General features: G+C 38.2%; 1 protein-coding gene across 1 annotated transcript in view; it reads left to right on the top strand.

Annotated features, from left to right (window-relative positions):
* The window catches only part of PTPRN2 (protein tyrosine phosphatase receptor type N2), a 635829-nt gene that overhangs the window by 393353 nt on the left and 221171 nt on the right, over window positions 1-21305 (top strand). The window contains exon 12 of the mRNA XM_036405382.2: window positions 6436-6500. Coding sequence (XP_036261275.1) covers window positions 6436-6500 — 65 coding nt within the window. The remainder of the gene's footprint in view (window positions 1-6435; window positions 6501-21305) is intronic.

Genomic DNA, 21305 nt, shown 5'->3' with positions numbered 1-21305 from the left:
AGTTTCAGCTCAACGCCCTGCAGGTTGTTTCATCTGGATTTTCTGTTCAGAGCTGATACTTGTCAAGGAATATTTATGTGAACAAATTTTGATGTGAAAAGTGGAATGACACTTCTTTTTTTCATTTTCTGCTAACACTGGCTGAACTGGTACAACTTTTGCTATAAATAATGGATAAGTGTTTTAAGGATGCAAGCGAGTTGTTATATATACATGCATTGCACTCTGTCAAGTAATGTGCAGCATTGAATTGTCACTGTTAAAATGGCCAGTAGTGTTAAAAATTGTCACTGTTAAGCATTCATTGAAATATATTTTGTGTTTCTAAAGCATATACAACATATAACAATATATATATACATACACATATCCACACATATATGCATATATACAATATATAACAAAAAAATACATCTCCAGAGCATGGTTATTTTTGTTATTACTCAAAACTCTTCTTTTGATGGACAGCAATCTGCTCATATTATTTAAGAGAATATTTTTGATAGTGGGTTCCTTAAGTTCTGCCAAAAAGAAGTATTTAGGGTAGATAAAGGTTTTTCATTTTTACAGTTTCTAATTCATATGAACTGGGTTTGTTCATGCTTCAGAAACAGAATCATCCTTACACCACACCTTAAAAGTCCCTCTCTGTAGCCATGGCATTGTCTGTTGAAATGTTTTACTGCTGAAGTATTTTGGAGGTTGTGTACATGTCTTTCTTACAAGGAAATGCCTGTGAAACAAAAAAAAACGAAAAAAAATTAGGATTGGTTGACGCAGCAGGCATTTCCAGGCACATATTTTTATATATACATATCATAAATAAATGATACCAATCTCAGGATGGGATAAGTAAATCTCTGGTGATATCTATTTACTTCTCTTGACAAGGCAGGGAATTTGACTGACTTGTTAGTTGAGACAGCAAAGTTTGTAGAGATGGATCCCATCACAAAGCAAAAAAAACCTCCAGAGAAATAAAAAAGTAATTTCATACATCTCAAAACTCCTTTATTGCAATTTAAATATCAGATTTTAGAATAGCAGTGTGCTCATTTTAAAGGAAAGTTAAAGGAAGAAATAGAATTGAGCAGTTATTTATTGAAAAAGTGAAAAATAAGTCAATACAAGCAGTCATGCAGAAAGAATGTGTTTAAAATGCATCCCTAACCTATGCAAAGACATAGGTACCTGCAGTCCTGCTGTATAAAATTATTGCTACTCTATCCTTGAATATTACCTGGCCATGGGTGTAAGAGGTAGATGGTTTAGAGTGGGAAAAGTGACATTGTTTCAGTGAATAAGTTTAAAAAATATACAGCTCTTGACAGATATTCAAGTGTGGCCCCATTTCCCTCTTAGGGAAACATGCAGGGTTGCTATTTCCCTGACAAAGGGATTTTGTGTGTATTTTTTGTGCAGAATTAAATACAAACAGAGATGGAAAATTCCTTGATTGTGAGCATGGAGATTTAGCTGCCTCATACCAAAATCTGTGAGAATGCAAAGGTGCACAGGGAGTGGTGAGCATGGTCTGAATTTCCATCTGCTGGTTTTATTGGCTAGAGTAGGTTGTAAAGGATGTGTGCTCTCAAAATTGCTGGAGATGCAAACAATATTTTAAATTACTCCAGGCAGCAAGGTACTGCATCTGAACAGATTGAAAGCTGAAATGTTGATATCAAAAATTAAATTAATGCACATGAGATTGAAACAATATCTAATTAAAATCACTTGAAAAATGACTTGAAAATTGAATATGACATAGTATTTAGCAGGCTGTTGCTAGCACAGCGACATGGCTTTGACTTTTCTGCAACCATTTCCAATCCAGGCCTGGCTGCCAGTTAAATAGAAATTACACATGAAGCAGCTATCTCGTGCCACCACCCTGTAAAGATTGGAGGACAAAATACCTTCTGCCTGCAGCTTGTGTACTTGTTCCTCACTAATGGCATTGTAAAATTTAGTATAGGCACCTTTCTTCTCACTTATCTGCCCACTTGAATTGGTCATTCTTGTTCTGAGCTGATGTATTTTGAGTATTCCATGTTGTGCTTTTGACTTGCTGTGTATATGCATGACACAGTGTGTGGCCCTGCCAAAGACAAAGGCACTCTCTCTGAACCATGCTATGAAGAAGCTTTCCAAATATTCAAGGGTTCCTTGTAGGGGAGGAGAAAGAAAAATCCAGCTTCATGTAAATAAATGTAACATTTGCTCATCTTAGAGATACTTGTTAAAAAGCTAAAAACTGTAATAAGCACATCTCTCTGGAATTCCCTTCCTCCTTTCCTCAGAGAGGAAAATAAATGAAATTCTTCATTTATGTGGCTCTTTGAAAGGAGCTTTGCAACAAGCTCGTGGGAAGAAAGCAGTGGTTGTAGAATTCATTTGACAGCCTACAGTAAATCTGAATTAGTTGCTCTCAATTTATTGACTGGAGGTCCAGTCAATATAGTTAGTGAGTCTAGAGCATGAATTGGCTCATTCTAAAATGGGCAGATAATAGAAGACAGGGGAATCATATGCTCATAGGTCCTTTTTTCCCTACATTCAATTAAATACAACACACACTCAAAGTCAGATAGGTACCAACAATCAAGTTTTCCTTGTGAGTGATGCTATCTTCCCAGAAACATTTTTCATATTTAAGGATGGTTTCTTCTTTGGGGCAGGTAAATCCTGCAACAGCCTGGGAGACAACAGTGGGGAGGCTTCCTGCTGAAACCCTGCTGAACCTGGTTCCCTTTTCCCCCAGTTGTGATAGTGGGTGCTCCCATGAGTCAGCTGGAGGGTGCAGCTGTGCTTGGCAGCCTGCTTGATTAAAAACCTCCTTCCAAAAGCACAGTAATGAGACTGGAGCTCTGCTCAGAGCCCTCCATAACTTGCTCCTTCTAATAACTGATGGACTCTGAGGTTAAACCTGCCAAACCTACGCACTCCAGTTCCTGACTGTGCCACTGACAGACAACTTTGCTAAAGAAATAAACGTTTGCCCTCAGAAAACACATCAGACCTCCCTCAGGTTGGTGAAGACTGAGCAGTGACAATCCCTACCCTTAAACACTCAGTAACACCCTTGTCATGCTCTCTAATAGAGCAAAGCCATTAAGTTGTCCCCGTTGTAATTTAGATCACAGAAGAGACTTCCACAGTTTCTTTCAGGTTAAAATAACTGGTATACAGAGAGTAGGCAAAATTATTCCACTGTAGCTACGTGCTTAATTATATGGAATACTGCATAAATTGTCAAGTGCAAAGAATTATTCTGATAAATTAAAATACTAATTAAATAGGCTATTGCTGAATTTTGAGAATATTATAGGGCTCCGCTTCTTCAGGTAATTTGCATATCCTTCATCTAGTGAATTTAATTTAAAGGCCTCCGTTTTTGTGTGTTTGGAAGCAGTTTTTGTTTCAATGGAAGATTAAAAAATGGATTTTTGTGTTGCTAACTGGTTTGAGAGGGATTTGCTTGGGGTATTTTTTTCTTTTTCTTTTCTTTTCTTTATTTTGAATAGCTGTTTTTATTATGCCTCTTTACTAAGGAGTTTGTCAGTTCTCCATTAGTATTATAGGACTTTAAACTGTGACCATAAAAAAATAATGAAATGTCCAATATACCATGTTACCCAGAACTGTAATTTCTACTTTCAATAATTTCAGTTGCAATAAAATTTGCAACTGAAACATCAGCTGCTGTATACAGGTAATTGAATAAAAGCTAGCAGTTAGTACACACAAATATTTTCAAAAATTTGGGCCTATTTTCAGAGAATTAGTAGCTTGTTCTTGATACCTGAATAGATTTTCCCACCACTTCTTCCATCTATCTATATTGACTGTGTCTTGTTTTAAGTTCTCTGCATAGAAAAGGTTAAGTGCTTGTATTCACCATTCCACAGCTTGAAGCAGCTGCTTGATACGTGGTTACTGCTTCAGCACCATTTTTGACAGAATTTCTTGACCTTCCTGGGCAGCTTGTGCAGTTCAAGGTTAGCTAAAATTCTCTGCTGTACACGCCTGAGACTGTCGGCCGTGTCTCTCTCCACAGTCTGACAGAGCCTGGGCTTGACCATTTTCCGGTTATGATTTAATCAATAACACCTCGTGCCTTCCATGCCTCCTAATTTTGGCAGGGTTTGTGTTAGCATGGCTGTCAGACCTGTCCTTTGTGTTTCAGCCAATATCAAGGGGGAAAGCAGGGCTATTAAATCTTTTTTGTTGTTGTTTTTTAATACCAAAGCTTCAATAATTAATGTCTGCAGGAAACCTATGAAAAGGAGGTCAAATCTGTAATAGTAATTATAAAATTCAGCGATTCAGCAGACCAAGTACTTTCTATTAACTGTTCATGTGGTAAGAAATTACACAGTGGGATTTAAACTTTGTTGTTTACTTATAGCCATTTATTTTGCAGCCACTCTGCTGTGCAGTTTTCTTTATCCTAAGCTCCCAAAGAATCCTTTGTTGGACCATTCAGTTTCTTTGAAGGAGGCTGTGGAACTTTCTCATTTTATAAATCTTCAATTTTTGCACTTGCTAGAAATCTGCCTTTAATGTGTTTTCTGGGTGCAAGGTGGTCAGTGTGGTAGCATGGCGTATCTTTTCAAAGATTTACTTATTTTTTTGAAAATTCATACTGCACAAGATATACAACACTGCAAAACGTGCTCTCAAATTTCATGTTTCCGTCAACTTGCCTTCCCATGTTCCCTTTGGCTGTGTGTAGAATAAATATGTTTGTGAATGTATAAAGCATGGCACAGGTGTTAAGTATGTGAGTGTTGCATGCAGGTTTTAGGTTGTCATGCAGCAAAACATGCATTTAAGCTTTCTTAGCTTGGGACTCCAGGTTCCTCTCTGCTTAATCAGCATCTTAAAAAGATGCAAAAATAAAAGTGTCTGGGTCTAAAATGTGTGCAGAGATTTCTTCTTTGTTTGATTTGAGGGCAATATTAACCCTTTGCAGAAGGCAGTCAGAAAAGTTTTTCTGTGTTGGAATTGCTAGAGGTGTAACTTCTTGAGTCTTTGCATGTAAAAACTCTTACAAAAATCTTTCCATAAGTGGTGAGATGGAGCCTAATGAGCCAACTTACCTCTGGAATAAATGTGACTCATTTGTTTTGCACTTTGGACAAACTCAATAAAGTATCAGTTCAGAATAATCTTCAAGAAATGTCTGCTGAAATCTGAGCTGTTTTAAATGTTTCAAATGGCAACAATTAAAGGGAATTTTTCACAAATAAAAAGAAAAAGTTAATTCCCTTAAGTATCTTCATGTAAATTTACAGTGCGCAGTATGTTCCTAGCACTTCTTGACCTTTCTGATTGGAAGGTTTGCTTCAGGCAACCAAAATTGAGAAGCTGCATCTATCAAATTTTGTTCATAATCAAAGAAGAGGTAGGTGCCTGCAGATATGTGTAAGATGTGTGGGATGACTCAAAACATTAAATGTGCATCCCTTTCCAAAGACAGCAGAGAGAACCCAGATGACTCACTTGGATTACAGGCAGCGAAAGGAAGGAGAGGTTAACAAGGCTGCAAGGCTTCATTGCTACTCATAAATAAATCAAGCCAGGTGCCTGGGTTTTGGCCACAAGTCCAACTGACAAAGTTTGCATCTAGAAGGTTCAAATCTCCCCATCCAGAATGGGATGGCAGTCCCCATACACCCAGCTAGGAATAATCTCATCCTTTTGCTGTTCCCAGAAATGTGGTTGAACACTGTTTTTTGAGGCTGCTGAGAGTCACAGGCCAAAGCATATCAGACCATAGGTTTAAGGGAATGGGCAGCTGTACAACAGTGCTCAAGCCCATGCCCTGAGCTTGTTGGGGTTGCAAGTATAATTGTAGTCTTAGTGATTAATACTTTTATTTAACTGCTTTATGCTGGGTTTTATTTAATTGCTTTACTTTAGTTCTGAATGCTTTTAGTGATACAGAAGCTGATAAAGAGAAAAAACTAATAATAAAAAAAAAATTGTGCATTGCATCTTGGTGGTGTGAAATAAACTCTTTATTTTACCTGTGAGGTAAGAGTCTGTATCTGTTGTGAAAAGTCCTACACAGTGACAGTGCTGTTCTCATGGTCAATTATTGCTCTGCTCTTCAATGCAAGCAAGTGGGAAGTATCCTCAGAAAAGAACTTGCCAAACAAATTCTGTATCTGAGTTAAATGTGTTTAATATTGTAAAAAATAGAATTAGCTTGGTTTTATTTTCACATAATAAGGAGCAATTAATAGCACAAATATGCATTCAAAAAAACTGAATAGCAGAGCTGCTCTCAGGGAAAGATATTCCATAGATGGAATAGGTAGGAACTGTAGTGAATATATTGATGAAGGAAAAAGGTTGGTGGGAAATGCTGTAAAATCATACATATTCCAGCTTTCCTATAACTCTCTCAATCTTCATTGTTCCTTGCAGCCATAAACAAAGAGAGGCTTGAAAAAACAACTGGACTGAAAATTCTGCAGACTGGTGTGGGGGAGGTAAGTGGCTTTCAGGAATTTTACATTCTCAAAAATATTTTCGTTATTGGGATTTTTAAAGAAATTCTGGAGCTCATGAATGTTTGTGAGCTACCAGTCTCATGGTGCTAAGGGCCTTTTTATGATACAGTTGCATCTGTCAAAATACAATCTGCTGCACAAATCGCACTGTATCCCACAGAGAAAAAAAATACCATCCTTATGAGAAAAGTGCAGCCAGCTTTAAGAAATGCAGTTTTTGCTTTGTTGTGTCACAGGAAAAAACTCCCCAAAGATGAGCACAGCGACTGAAGTCCTCATATTATTCCCCTTGGTTTTGATGGAGTGCTATCTCATCTAGAACAGTGGAAGTTTAAATTTGGGGTAAAGAATCTTTAGATATTAGAGAGAATCTGACATCTGAATGTCTCACTTATTTTGGATATAACTTGAAACATAAATAAAACATGTGTCTGTTATTATAGTGATATCACTAAGCAAAAACTCCACTAAGCAGTTCATCATTTATTAATGAACATGATGCTATCTGCTAAGAACCTTGTATGAACTACAGTTGATTGCTAATTCTCGTGCTAATTTTGTGTACACAGTTATCTCTTTTTTTCCCTTTTCATTTAAGTAATTTTGCTAGTGGTGAACGCTCACAGGGCTAGGCAAATGTCTTTTTCTCATGATTGCATTATTCTCAGTATTAAAAATAATGAATCACTAACTTCTAATATACTCAAGGAATAGGTTGTTTTCTTTCTTTACCAATTTTTGGGGTTTATATTTATGATTTTTATCAGATCATGCCTAAGAACTTAACTTGATGAGATTTGTAAAGTTCACTGTGCAACTTCATTCACTTTACTGAAGGACTTGGTCTTGGAGTGTAATAACACTGAGACTTGCTGTGATGCTGAGGGCCAAAGCTGAAAGAATTGGAACTGGAAACAAAGATAGGTGAAATCATCAGAAGATGAAAGCCATCATCTCTCCTTAACTGATTTATCTAAGAATGTTTCTTATGGGTGCATAACCTTAGAAACTGGGAAGAACATCCTGGGGCATGGCTGTGCACCTCAGGCTTTGTCCTGACTTCAGACCAGGCTGAAGTTTGTGGTTGTGCTGTCTGCAGCCCCTGGTTTCTGTTTAATAGCAGGAGAACCAGGATTGAGGTACAGGCTGTGGAAGCCAGACTCAGTATAATTTTACCCAATGGGACTCATCCATGCCAATAAAATACCTCCATGTATTTTGTCTAATTCCAGTCATTGAATGGATTCCAGTCTGCTGCAAAATCATCTGGAGAATGAAAGCCCACTTCAGATGCTTACTGTCAAACCAGTTTTTGTATTATATGTGGTCAGTGGAGGAAAAATTCCCTTTTGGATAGTTGGAATGCAGGAAGATTTCACCTGCTAAATGTATGATTAATGCCCATTGTAGCAATAGCATTGCTGTAACCATGGTTAGATAAGGGATGTGCTGGAGCTATAACTTTAAGGATTTCCTAGATTCTAAGACCAGCTAACAGAGCATGAAAAATTGAAGGGTTCTTAGGCCAGAGACCTCACCAGCCTGATTCTTGTGTTTGGTTTAGAAAAAGTCACTGTAGAACTCACCTTCCATGTATTTAGGCTGTCATAACTTTTTTATAAAAAACCACTGATACAACTTGGATTAATGAAGACTTTGACAGAATTTTGTGCGTTACACTCTACTAAATATGTATTATTAGGAGGCAAAAAGTGAAAACTGATTAACCCAAGTGAAGCAGACATTTTGGCCTAAATATAATCCTGGTTATATCTGAAAGAGGATGATCAGCAGAGAAAAAAACATGTGGTTTGGACCAAGTAAGGTGATGGAAGACCATTTATTCAGCTGCTTATGTATTTTGTTGGATGTGAATTCTCCCAGCTGTGTACATTCCCCTTTCTAAGTCTTATCAGATATGATTGTGTACTAATTAATACATTTCTGTGGTCTCACATAAACGAAAGATAGAGGAGTGCTGTGACCCAGCTTTTTTTATGTTGATACACTATCAGATTCAGGCCATTTCAGGTCAAATTTAACTATGGTAATCCAGTTTTGCAGTTTCTGTTTTATTCACCCTGATGAATAATTATTATTGAAATAATAGAAAGTATGTATTTAAAGATAATGAAAGAGCTTCATGTTGAATAAGGATTCCTTTTACTTCACACTGGAATTAGGAATGGAATTATATGTAATGGTAACAGTAAATCAAAGTCAAGATGCTCTAATCAAAAGTACTTATGAAAATTTAGTAGAGAATGAGAAATGGCCTTTTTGTTTGGACAGCAGGTGAGATGCATGACAAACTTAATGGACTTATAATCTTCATATGCAGGCCTGTAAAATAAAAAGGATTGATTTTGCAAGGCAATTTTCATATCTGAAATACCTCAAGAGAACATAGCCCAGATGGTGGTGGCAAATGGAGCCACTGTCCAAACAAATGCAGGAGCTCTCCTCAGCTCAGCAGTAATTCATGCGTGGCTCTGGACAGTGGAATCTGTTTTAGGTGTCGATCTATGATAACAGGATTTGTGTCTCAGTAAGGAATGTGTGGACACTAGTGACTTCCCAGGCCTTGGCTGTGCTGGAAAGAAACTGTGTCTTCCTCTGTGGAGATGAGAAATGCTTCTCAGAGCTCCTCAATCTATCACTTTCTTTTCCCTGTCTCAAGAAAAAACATTTCAAAAGCAACAACAGACTATGAAATTCACACCAAGCTTACTGAGCCATTCAGTCAAGTCCAGGGAGAGCTGATGAATTGCTTTTATGTCACTGCATAAACATGTGCTATATAGTCACTAACAACATGGGTCTGGAGTCTATCACAGCTGCAATCCAGTTCATCATCTTTATGTCATGTAAAAAATTTCCACAGCTTGTGATTCTCTCAGCTAGGCCTGAATTAGCTGTGTTGTGTCAGTGGACAGTAGGCTCTGCTTTAGCTGGATTAAAAATGAGTTCCTAAGCTGCAACTTCAGAAGCTGCTCATGTTTCAGGATGTTGACTTAAAAGTTTTGTACATTTTAGGGCAAATGTGAATGATAAAATGCAAAGCACTGTCTGTACTCTGGGCAAGCAGAGTTTCAGGCCATTACAGAAGAGATTTTACCAGTATTTCCACCGTACATCCACCTCAACATTGAACATTTGTAAAAGAATATTCAACAGTACAGGGATCCAGAGAGCTAGATTCGAGTTTGATATGATGTGCAACACTCTCAAAATGAGAATTATTTTATCGTATTATTTTATCTTCTGGTTTTCTAGAATAATTGCAAGAAGGCAATTATTCTAGAAAACCAGAATAACTCTGCTGTAGAGAAAACCAGTGCTGAAGTTGTAATCTTGAGGATCTGTGCATTGCTGTGGTACTATCTCTGGAATTATATTTGCCAAAATGTGTCTTTTTTATTTGCAGTATTCCAGCACCTATAACAGGAGCTGGAAAAAACTAAAACTAAAAAAAACAGTAGAACTCCTCTACAGTATCCATGTGAGATTTGTTGGTTTTATTGTCATGCATGTTTGTGCCAGACAAAACCTTCATGAGCATTTCACACCTTCTTGTTTATTCAGATACAATGAAGCTTTGAGGTATTTTCTTTTGATCTCCTACACATGAAATAAATCTATGAAGTACTGAGGTCATCTTCAGCTGTTTAGCTGTGTCTGTGAGGGTATGAGTGCATGTGTTGTGTAATTTAGATGTCTATTTGCATAATACCATGAAAGACACAATACTGGTAAAAAACTGAAGAGCTAAACAGCATTTAAGCAGGACCCATAACTTTTCTCCTCCACTCCAACTTGATGTGAACCACTACTTGAGTTGAACTTGTTGCTTTGAATGGCTGAGCACTCCTGCAAGATCTTGGGGATCTCTTTGTCTCACATGAAGGGAAAGCCTCCTTAGCAGCTGCACAGTTCCACCTGACTCCTCCTGAGTTCAGGAATCAGCACAAGCCCCTGTCCCACACCAACATTATTGCAACTGGATTTGTTCCCAGGAGTTTCTCTCCAGCCCAAGGGAGCTCAGCAAACACCACGAGCCACAGCCCTGCTCAGGAGCCACCATGTCAGGTATCCCTTCAGCATCCTTTAGGAACTTAGGATGAACTTTAGGAACTTTATCTCTTCACATAGGCACCATTGAATTATGATGGAACACAGTATTTTTAAGTCCAATTCCATGCTCAGGTTGGCTGTGACCAGAATTACTTCGACATGAATAAATGTTTATTCAGTTTTTGGCTGCAATTTGTTTTCAACCACAGTTTCTGAATAACAAGTCAGGCTCTCCAGTGGCTCAAGAAAGTGTAATCCAGTTTTGGGGTATAAGAGTCTGTGATTTGAATAATCAATTAATGAGGCCTGAAACAAACCCAGGGAATGGCACTGTTCCTATCTTGAACAGCACCCACTTCAGAATAAGTTATATTAAATTACCTCTTTCAATTTCCCAGTAAGAATGCACTGAAGAAACTAATCATTGGAATCATAACTTCATTTGTAGGATTTGAATCATGGCTCTCATATGGCAGACACAAAAATTAGAACAGTTTTCTAAAGCAAATGGAAATAACCCAAAATATATGCAAAATGAATGCTTCACCATACCTCTAGATGTCCTAAAATAGAGCAGTGATATTTTGACATGTTTCAGGATATTCTCATTTATAGATATTTTGATAGGTGTAGAACTATGTTGATGTTGCATAAAATGATGTTACTACAATAAAGAAATCTGTGTTTAAAAATTCTAGTGAAGCTAGAGGACATGATAAGACAGAGTTTCCAGTGATGTTCAGGCTTCTGAGGGCAGGTTTCTAGCTTCTTACCTTCCTTAATGTTGCCAGATTTTGTCCCTATACATCCAAATTTTACATAGAATGATATTGGATTGTAAGTACATAAAAAATTGGAGTGCAGAACTTGACTAATCATTTTCAATTGTTGAAGCGTAAGGTGTAAACCTTTTTTCTGATCTTTGAGTACTAGATAAAGTGCTAAGTGCTTGCTTTTGGGTTAGAAAGACCAAGTCAGCCTGGGATCTACTCCAGCTGTCTGTGTTACAGCAACACCTTGGCAAGCCAAGCTCCTGACCTGGAGCAGGCACTGCCCGGGGGTACCCAGGATTGGAAGGGGTGCTGTACCCAAAATCACTTAGATGAGGTAGGTCTGAGACTGACCATGGTGTATGAACAGCAGCTGTGCATGTACAAATACTCAAGTGTTAGCCCGAGACACAGCTGTTTTGTCACTTCACTGAAACCCACCCTTCTTTTACCAGAACTGATTAGGCTGAAGCCAGGCACAGTCACGAGTGAGGGCAGACACCTCTGCACTGCAGGGGAAGTCTTCTTAGACCAGAGGACACCAGAGAGGGCTTTTTCCCCATGCCTGCCTTCAGCATTTTTTCTTATAAACCCCATGGCTTAGAGATCAAGAAGTTTCATTTTCCTGTTATGTGAGATTGGAGTTCCCACAGACAGCTCTTGCTGTTGGCTTTTGCTGCTCACTGTGGCTGTGTTGATCAGCAGACAAACATTTCCAGGAGGGGCAGTGTTTGGAGCCACGTGAATTGTTGTGGGCAAGGCATGGATCGGGTCACTGAGGGATTCTTTGCCTTAAGGCATGCAAATTTATATATAGAAATAAGAGCAATGGTATTAAATAAAAAGCTTTTAGGAGTACAATCCTTGAAATATCCTGGGTGAAGGCATAATGAGAAAGACTTACCTTATCCCACACACACAAATTACAGATTCTAAAGCTGTGTAACCTTTAAAAATAGTAGATTATATTGTCCGTAGAATTCTACTAGAAATATACTACTTATGTGAAGTTTCACTAACACTGAATAATATCTCCCTATTACAGTTTGTAAGTACATATGAATAGTAAAGTTATGCTAATCAGAAGTTAGTCACACAGTAGCATTTAGAAGTAACACTTCAAGAAATTTTAGGAATAAAGCTAAACAGAACATTAAATTTTTCCAAAGAGAGTGATGAAGATCTATGGCTCATTTATTTAAGACCTTGTATGCTTTTGAAAAATGCATTCTAGCTAATATTTAGATATAATGTTAATGCTATTTATTAACTATTCATTACAGTACATAGCCCACTAGAGGGCTGCTTTTCAAGTAAATTGCATCCAGAGTGTTAATAAAAGTGTTAAATGTTTAAAAACAAAAAATATGCAGCAGAAACACGTGTATCATTTTACCACATTATTTTGTCAACTATTTTCTGCTACTGCATGTTATATACAGAGCATACGAAGACAATATACGTCACGGCCCCAATTCTACAAACATTTAGAATATGCTTAGCTTTAAGTATATTGTTTTTCCTTTTAAGCTGCTGCTAAGTTTAGAGTTAAAGAGATGCCTGGATGCTCCTGAGACTGTCTTCTGTCACATATCACACCGTCTCTGGTTGTGGAGGGGCAAAGTTCCAATGTTTATCCCCTGTATTTGATTTGAATATTGCATAGCAGAGGTATTTTGACATCTGAATGACAGGTCACAGCTTCAGTTTGGAAATCATGTGTCAGTAGTAATTTCTTTTCTTGTGCTCCGATTGTGACAACGCCCTCCATCTTCTTTACAAATTTTTAAAGAACACGACAAGGAAATGAGGAGATTATAATGCAAAGAAAAATACATCAAACCTGATTTTCGGAGACAACTATCAGTCTATATTGATTTATGTTTTCCTCCTGAAACAGTATATAAAGCACAAGTATTCAAGTGTCACATTGGTTCATGAGTTCCTTTACAGTAGCACTGTGTGATTTAAAGGAGCAGAAGTGCCAAGTGATGTGGCAGTTGCCATGGCAACTACAGCAATTCAATTTTTATTCAGTATCATGTAAAATGAAACAAGATACAGTTTGCCTTGTGGCTTCAGGAACTTATGCATCTACCAACGTTGTTCCTTTTTGTCTTTTTTAACATTGTACTGGTTAAAAAGAAGCATGTGTTTGTTTTAAGGATTTATCTTGGGTTTAGGCTGTGTCATGCCATTGTTTTTAAAGCAGAGCTTCCCGTACAAACCATTTTAAATCTGCAGAGAGAAGAGATTTAGATTCTAGCACTGGCTACAAAGAGCAAACTGCAGGGTAGTTCTGTTTAGGAATCAATGTTATTATTCACCTTAACTGTGATTTGGCAGCCTGCACTCAATATATTAATAGAGAATCTTTAAATAGGAGAGCATGATTGTTTGTACTAGATATCTCACTGATTCATGAAATTCAGCAACCTCCTTCTACCAGCAGCCAGGTTATTATGACTCAAAGGAAAACAAAATCTTGAGTGGTATAATGGGTCAGCAATGGGAGGCTGCAGATTAAATTCTTTTAAAGTGCCTGAAGTTTGAGGGACCTAGATGATCAGAAATTGTAGAAAAGGGGGATTCTTCCATCTCCACATATAGGAGCTTGATCCTGGCAGGAACATGTGGATTTCCAGCAATCTCAAACACATATTTAACTATTTAAGGAGAGGAAGAAGTGGCTGATACCAGTCTCTCAGCCCTCTCTCTAGCAGACTCTGGGCTGGAAATGTTCCTACATAGGTCAACATGGAAAGACCTTTGTCAGGACCTTTGCTCTGGGTCTGAAAGCATGGGAGAATAAGGGCCTGTTTCTAAGATTCAAGCTCTTGAGATATCCAACTTTCCTATAGGAATCCTTGACATCAGGGGCCCAGAGCTGGTAAAATGAACAGGAAAGGACCCAGAGCCTGTCATGGTCTCACACTTGTCTGTACTGCCAAGTTGTTGTCAGTCACTCACATTGCGTCCTGTGCCGGTGAGGACTCTTGGGCTGTTTGCTTCTCCACCTAAGCAAGGTCCTGGCCAGGGGCCATTCACAGCAGGCAGTTTCAGTGTGGTCACCTTTGAAGCATGGATGTAAAGGCATGTTAAAATTAAAGAATCATAGAATTAAAACTTCAGCTGTGGGTCAAAAGAATTGTGTCATTAGGTTTTTTAGTACTAAGCTTTAAGTGCTTAAGTAAAACTTAAGGTCTGCTATGTGGGAAAGCCTGATAGCACATTCTTATTCATCCTTCCCAAAACTGCTTTGCACTTGTACATCACTAAGTTTCCACCCTCAAAGGCAACATGGCTGTAGTGTCCATCACTTCAGACTCTTTCAGAATGCAAGGCTTTATCTGTTAGACATATTGAAGCAAATTTTTGTCAGAAAACTTTTAGCAAGTTTCTAAATTTAAACATGATGATTCCTATTAAATTAGCTTGTTGGAGCTTGCTTTTGTTTCTTTTTGCATTAATCAGCAGATTTCTCCTGATGAGACAGTTTTAAGAAAAGTGTTGGAGTTGCTTTGACTAAGCATAGTTTTAATTTTGTGTGCACTTTCACTGGTATCAAAGGGGAATGTTGGGAGTATTTTTTTGTAATAAGAATGCAAACATACTTCACTGAAATACTAACTCAAAGTTTCTGTAGAAACAACAATGCAGTGGCTCCTGAACTGCAGCAAGTCCCCAGCAGGGACTTGCTGTTTTCACTTTGGAACATGTAGGTGTCTCTGATTTGAATTGCTGGGCATTAGGCACAAGCATTGAGGAGATAACAGATAGATAAGGAGAGAACTGGAACAGTGCAGCTCCAGCAAAGCACCCATTTCAGTGAGGAATTAAATGTGTCTGTGAGCTGCACAGTGAGACCTGGGGAGGACATGAGCACAGCACGTGCCTGAAAACAGCTCCAGGGTCGCTGTGGCTGCTTTTGATGCTTGGAGAGATCTGCCAGGGAGGGACTTTTCAGCGTGATCTGAGCACCTCGGGAGTCTGAGCACCTGCGACAAGGCAAAGGGACATCATTCTGTGCCGCAGAAAGGTGACCCAGTCCAGCAATGCCCAGGGACCACAACAGCTCTCTGTGCACTCTGCTCTCCCAAAGGGATGGCATTCTGCAAACTGTCTGTCTGTCTGTCTGGTTCTTTACCTTTAGCAGGTAGAGTAATGGCTTCATTTTAAAAATGTCAATGCTGCTTTTATGATATGGATTTCACTTGATTGTTAAACTGTTAATTTACAGATCTTTACTAACTGAATGCAAACAAATTCTGGTCCTCAAAGCTCTGCTAATGCACAATGTTTGAATTTTAATTTCCAGTCCATCTTAGATTATGGTGATGAAAAACAATATTTAATCCCTCGTTAACACATGAATAAGCGGAAACTGTCATTTCCCACCAAACAATAATGGGATTATCTCAAGAACTGTCAGTTTATGTGAAAACATTATGTTGCCCAAATTTTCATAAAAATTAGCAGTGGGTAATATTCAAGATCAGAGCAGTGGAAAGAGGGAAATCTGCATTCATGGTAATAAATATTCATATTTGTCTGCTCAGGAGATGAAAATCTAATCAAGGGGCTATTGATGCGCTGGCTTTTTTTTTTTTTCTTTTCTTTTTTTTTTTTTTTTTAACCAAGATGTTTCATCTAAATTGGGTTTGATATGGAAATTAGTCTTACTCCAAGTCCTCCAGGCCATGAGCATGCTGGGATAACACTGGAGGTGTCCGGTACATCAGATGTTGCGGCTGGCATCTGCTTCTACAGACAACAAACACAATAAAATTAAATAAAAAATTGACAACATCTCAAGGGTCAAGCTCCCAGTGGTTTAGGGTGTTGTGGGGGTTTTTTCCCCCCTAAACATTTTAATTTTATCCCAGTTAAATCCTCAGTACTGCAGGGTTAATATTGTCGGCATTTTTTGCTTTTGTTGACAATTACCATAAATCAGAAGACACTCTGCATGAAGCTTAATGAAATATGTATGATATAAAAATGGGAAGAAGATAAGTGCAGTTTGCTGCTTCAGGATTTTGTGTGTGTATCTCTGTATGTGTGTGTGCACATGCACAGCCTGAAGAGGTAACTTGTATTTTGTGTGCTGTGCACTGAACAGAAGTCAGGCAGTTACTGACTGGCCAACATATAAAAAAGCATATAATGTGAAAAAAAAGTATTCTATTTTTCCCAAAAGTGAGAGTAGTATGTTTTCTATATCAGGTAATTTGTTCAACTAATAGACTTGCATGTTAAAATACTCAGTTTAAAATATTTCTTCATACTTCTTTTTGTGTTTACTAGCATGAAAATCTGGTTTGTCCTAAAAGAAGTATTTGCCTTGAAATACTTTAGCATTTACTATTACTATTATTATTATTATTACTATTAGAAGTAGTAGTAGTATAGTCATTAGTTGCACACAATATCTTGTTCTTCATTGTGCTTCTCAGGGGTTTTATGACCTTTTTAAAAAAAACAGATGCATCATTAAGATCCTACAAATAACCCCATATATATACATATATACACATGTATACTTGTATATATGTGTGTGTGTATTAAGAAGGACATTCTTTTGTGGAAGGGTCTTGTGTTTTCTGACATTTACTTGGCAGACCTGTGGGTGCTACTGGATACTGGGCAGTTCACACACAGAATCACATGGAATCACACACACAGAATTCACAGAATCACTGGGTTGGAAGACACCTTCAAGATCATTGAGTCCAACAGTGCCCCAACACCTCAGCTAAACCCTGGCACCCAGTGCCACATCCGGGGATGTTCCATTCAGCTCCTGATTGTTGTGCAGACACCAGGAATGTGTGACTCAGTCCTCTTAAAACTCAAAATGCCTGCACTGAGTTTATTGAATTCCTGGAGAAATTGCCATATAAAAAGCATATTTTTTTTAGATTTGGAACTGAGCAAAAATATATACGCAACATTCAGCTACATTGCTTGTAGCAGGAGAGAGCAGAAAGGTAGGAAAAGCCTGCTCTGAAAGGATATTCCCACTGACCAAGAAAAGAGAATAGTTAGAATAGAAATATTGCTTGTTACAGGGATTTCACCCTTTCTTTATGAACTCTATACTAAATAGGAATATTGAGATATGGCATAGTTCAGAATTCCAGTAATTTGTGCAATAAATTGTTGTGAAGCAAGTATAAGCAGCCTGCAGAGTGTGATGTGCATGTATTGGCAGACCTGATATCTTTAACTGTACAATCTGTGCTGGCATCTTTGTCCAAAATGTTTTTCAGAGACCTTATCTTCCTAATCAACTCCTTTGCCAAGCTAAAAAAAGAGAAAGGAAATGCATGTAGCATATATAGCAGATGGGTGTTCAGCTGTACAGGTGTCTGGTGTGCAGATGCCAGATAATGCAAGGTAGTTAGATATTTTCTGGGAAATTCCATTACTTGTTCCAAAAAGAGAGAGTCATCCATTCTTCTAATGCTACCTGCTCCAGCAAGATGCATGCCTGACAGTGTTAATGACGCCTCTTAACTCTTTCCCATTTGATCAGAGGCATTCTTAGAGAGCTGCCTTTTGTCTCTTTGCCTTTTCCTAAGACCCTGAATTGACTCTGAAGTTCATCAGTTCTGCAGCAGAACAGCAGCAGCCTGCATTGAGGTTAGGCTGCACCATTTGAACCAAGTTCTTCTTTATTCACTTCACCTTCTTACATGGATTGGAGAAGCATCAATCATAGAATCAGGGAATCATAGAATGGTTTGGGTTGGCAGGAACCTTAAAGATCATCCAGTTCCAACCCACCTGCTATGGGCAGAGGCACCTTCTGCTGGACCAGGTGGCTGAAAGCCTCATCCAGCCTGGTCTTATATTTAAGCCACAGATAGATATTAAGGCATAATACTTCTCAAAGCAGTGTCTGGAGATAAGTAATGCAGTGCTACCTGTAAGCAATATATCCAACATCATATGAGTACTCACACCACTATGCAGCCAATATTAACTTTTTAAGGTGGCTGTGTATTAAGTAATATCCTCAGGTCCTTACCACAGGTAAGAGAGAGGCTTCAGGTGCTTCATGGACCTCAGCTGTGGTCCTGGGTCCCATTTCCAGTCACCTCCATGTAGGGAGCTGCTACTGCACACTGCTGAAGTATCACAGGCAGCTTCTGGGTGTGCATTTTGATCTTCCCCACAAAAGTACCACGAGCACACTTGGCAGTGCACAGCAGGAAACAGTTCTGTGTGCTGCAGAGCTTGTTGATAGTGTGGAGCATTACTGATCTCCCATTTGGATGAATTTTTTTCATTACAGAAACACAACAGAGACCCAGATTTGGGTCTCAGATTTGAGGGGAGGTGTAGGCCCTCATGCAGAAGGAGGAATGCCCTGATTTTCTGCTTGGCTCTTCTCTGTGAGCTGAACCTCATTAGCTACATTGAGCATTAGCCTCCTGGAATTTTTTCTCTTTTTTTTAGCTATTTTAATATTCCAGATAGCTTATGAGACCCTGGGACTGGTATTTATTCAACATAGCTCCTGATTTATATCAAGATTCTTGTTTGGAGTCAGATGGGTGAAGGCTTGGACTTTGGGTTCCCCCATAGGAGTGCTTTGACACTAAACTATAGATGGTGGTAAAGCTTTCGGTCAACTGAACATTAATAAAAATCATGCTTTTGACATGAAAAGAAATTCCCTATTCAAAGTTTCCCTAAAACTTATGTGGACCTATTAAAAAATAATTCTGCAGCAAATTGATATTTCTTTGCATAAATCATTTAACTGAAAAAAGGCTGAGTAGTTTTGATTAACTGAAGCATTACAGTAATGCTTTCTAGACAGGATTGGGATCTCACTGGGTACCTGCCCACACATAAAGTGACAGGAAAGCTGTGTCTTTGAGTGATTAAGATAATCACTGAAAAATACAAGATTAGGATAGAAAGGGAATAAAAATTATCACCTTTCTCATTTTAAAATAAAGCATATAAGCTGTAAAGTTACTAAATGAAATTACCAAGATTTATAAACAAGCCCGTGAGAAATTTTTAGGACACAAAGTCCTATCCAGTGTCAGAACCAGACACTCACCTTTCCTGCCCATTAGTGTGCAATTCCAAAGCATCAGGATGGAAGCTTATCTTCAGCCTTGACTTAACAAAATGTTTTAATAATCCTAGCTGTGAAATGCTAGGAGCTGATCTTGGATTTTACAATAAGAAGCAAAGTGGTTGTGATACTCTATGTTATGTAAATTATATGCAAATTATATTGGCATGCAAATTTGAATGCTGAAAGAAAATCATTCTTTTCTAAACCAGAGAAGAGAGTTTTTCACTCAGATAAACCAGAATCTGCAGATAATTTTTTTAACATACAGATGGTGTTTTATTACATCTTTAAATATTTAATAAATATATAAAATAAAAATAATTGTGTCTCCTTTCTAAACAAGTTCAATTTCTCTACTTTGCTGGTACCAAGTAGGCAAAAATGCTAAAAGTCTGTCAGATAAGATCATATCAGGATGCCATAATATTAAAAAAAATTAATGTGTGAAATTTTAAATTGGCATTTTAATCCTTTACTATTTTGGTCTCAACAGTCAAAGCTTGGAATAGATCCAGGTGTTGTTTGTGACCCTGTTGGTCAGTAAGGTCCACAGTGGCTAATACCATGTTGTTATTGCTGGGTTTTATCCATTAGACAATGAAATGTTCCTCTGTCTATTGGCATGTTGAACTTTGGAAACTCTAATGGGCAGATACAGAATATTTCAGGAATAGGTAATGTTCACAGGGCATGACAAGACACACCTGCTGGCCCCTCTGGCTCACCAATAACACAACAGTGCTATTAACCATATTTTGTTAGGTCTGACAAGACAAAACAGAGCAATAGTGGCTGTGTCTGCTGTCTTTTCTCTGTTTTATCTTTTTCATTTTGAGCTTGAGTTTTGTGCCAGACTAATAGCCGGTGGCAATGGACTGGGGAAATGAAACTTTTGCTAAGATTAGGGACTGTGCAGAAAACAATGTGTGAAATTCTGATTTGACAAGGATGAACAGACTGGTGAGGGCACTGAGACATTTTGTGAAGTGAAACCATGTTTGTAATCAATGTGCCTTAGAAAAAACAGTAACAACAGAGATCCCACCCAGGAGACAATAGAATGGCATCCTCATTGTACCAGTCAGGAGATAAAGGAAGTGTGGGGTTTATTCTGCCCCTTCTAATTACTGGTAGCTTATATAAATTGATGGTAGTGGAGCAATGTGTGTGTTGTTGTGCTCTGGGGTGAATATCCTTGTGAGACTGTAAGTTCAACAGTTGTCATGCAATTTGGAGTTGCAGACTGGTAATTTTCGTAATTGAATCTCAGGAAATAAACAAAATATGGCAACTTGATACATTTTGAGCAATTAAATTTCTGCTGAATTTTCTGCTTCATCCTTGGGACTCCCAGATTCTCAGCCAAATTCTGTCTCTGATTAAGAATGCAAATAGCCAAAAGAAACAGAAGAGGGAAGCCATCTTTAATATATCTGTATGTCACAACAATATATTGAATTGGCACCTGCCTTTAATTTAAAACACAGTCTAAAACATCTGCCATCAGACCACAGGTCAGGAGAGCAGAATGAAAAATTGTGTCAATTGTGGCTTTTCTGGTTCAGGAGGACAGGAACCACATAACTCCTCTGTAGTGAAATGGTTTATTTGCAGGGTTTGAATTCAGTATTCCCGCTCAGCTGTACACAGGATGTACAGATTTCAGAGGAAGATCCTTTCCTTGCTTCATGCCAGGTCTCTTTAAATGCTTATGATTAATTACCTTGATGTAGCAGGTACAGGGAACCACCAGGGTGCATTCCTTCATGCTAAATACCTGACAGATCAGAAGATGCTCAGGAGTTTGTTGGATCATTTCTTGAGAAGGTAAATGGTACG

Source organism: Molothrus ater, chromosome 1, assembly GCF_012460135.2.
Source record: "Molothrus ater isolate BHLD 08-10-18 breed brown headed cowbird chromosome 1, BPBGC_Mater_1.1, whole genome shotgun sequence".
In the NCBI taxonomy this organism is placed as follows: domain Eukaryota; kingdom Metazoa; phylum Chordata; class Aves; order Passeriformes; family Icteridae; genus Molothrus; species Molothrus ater.
The sequence above is the reverse complement of the archived record's forward strand: the minus strand, read 5'-3'. Positions and strand labels throughout refer to the sequence as shown.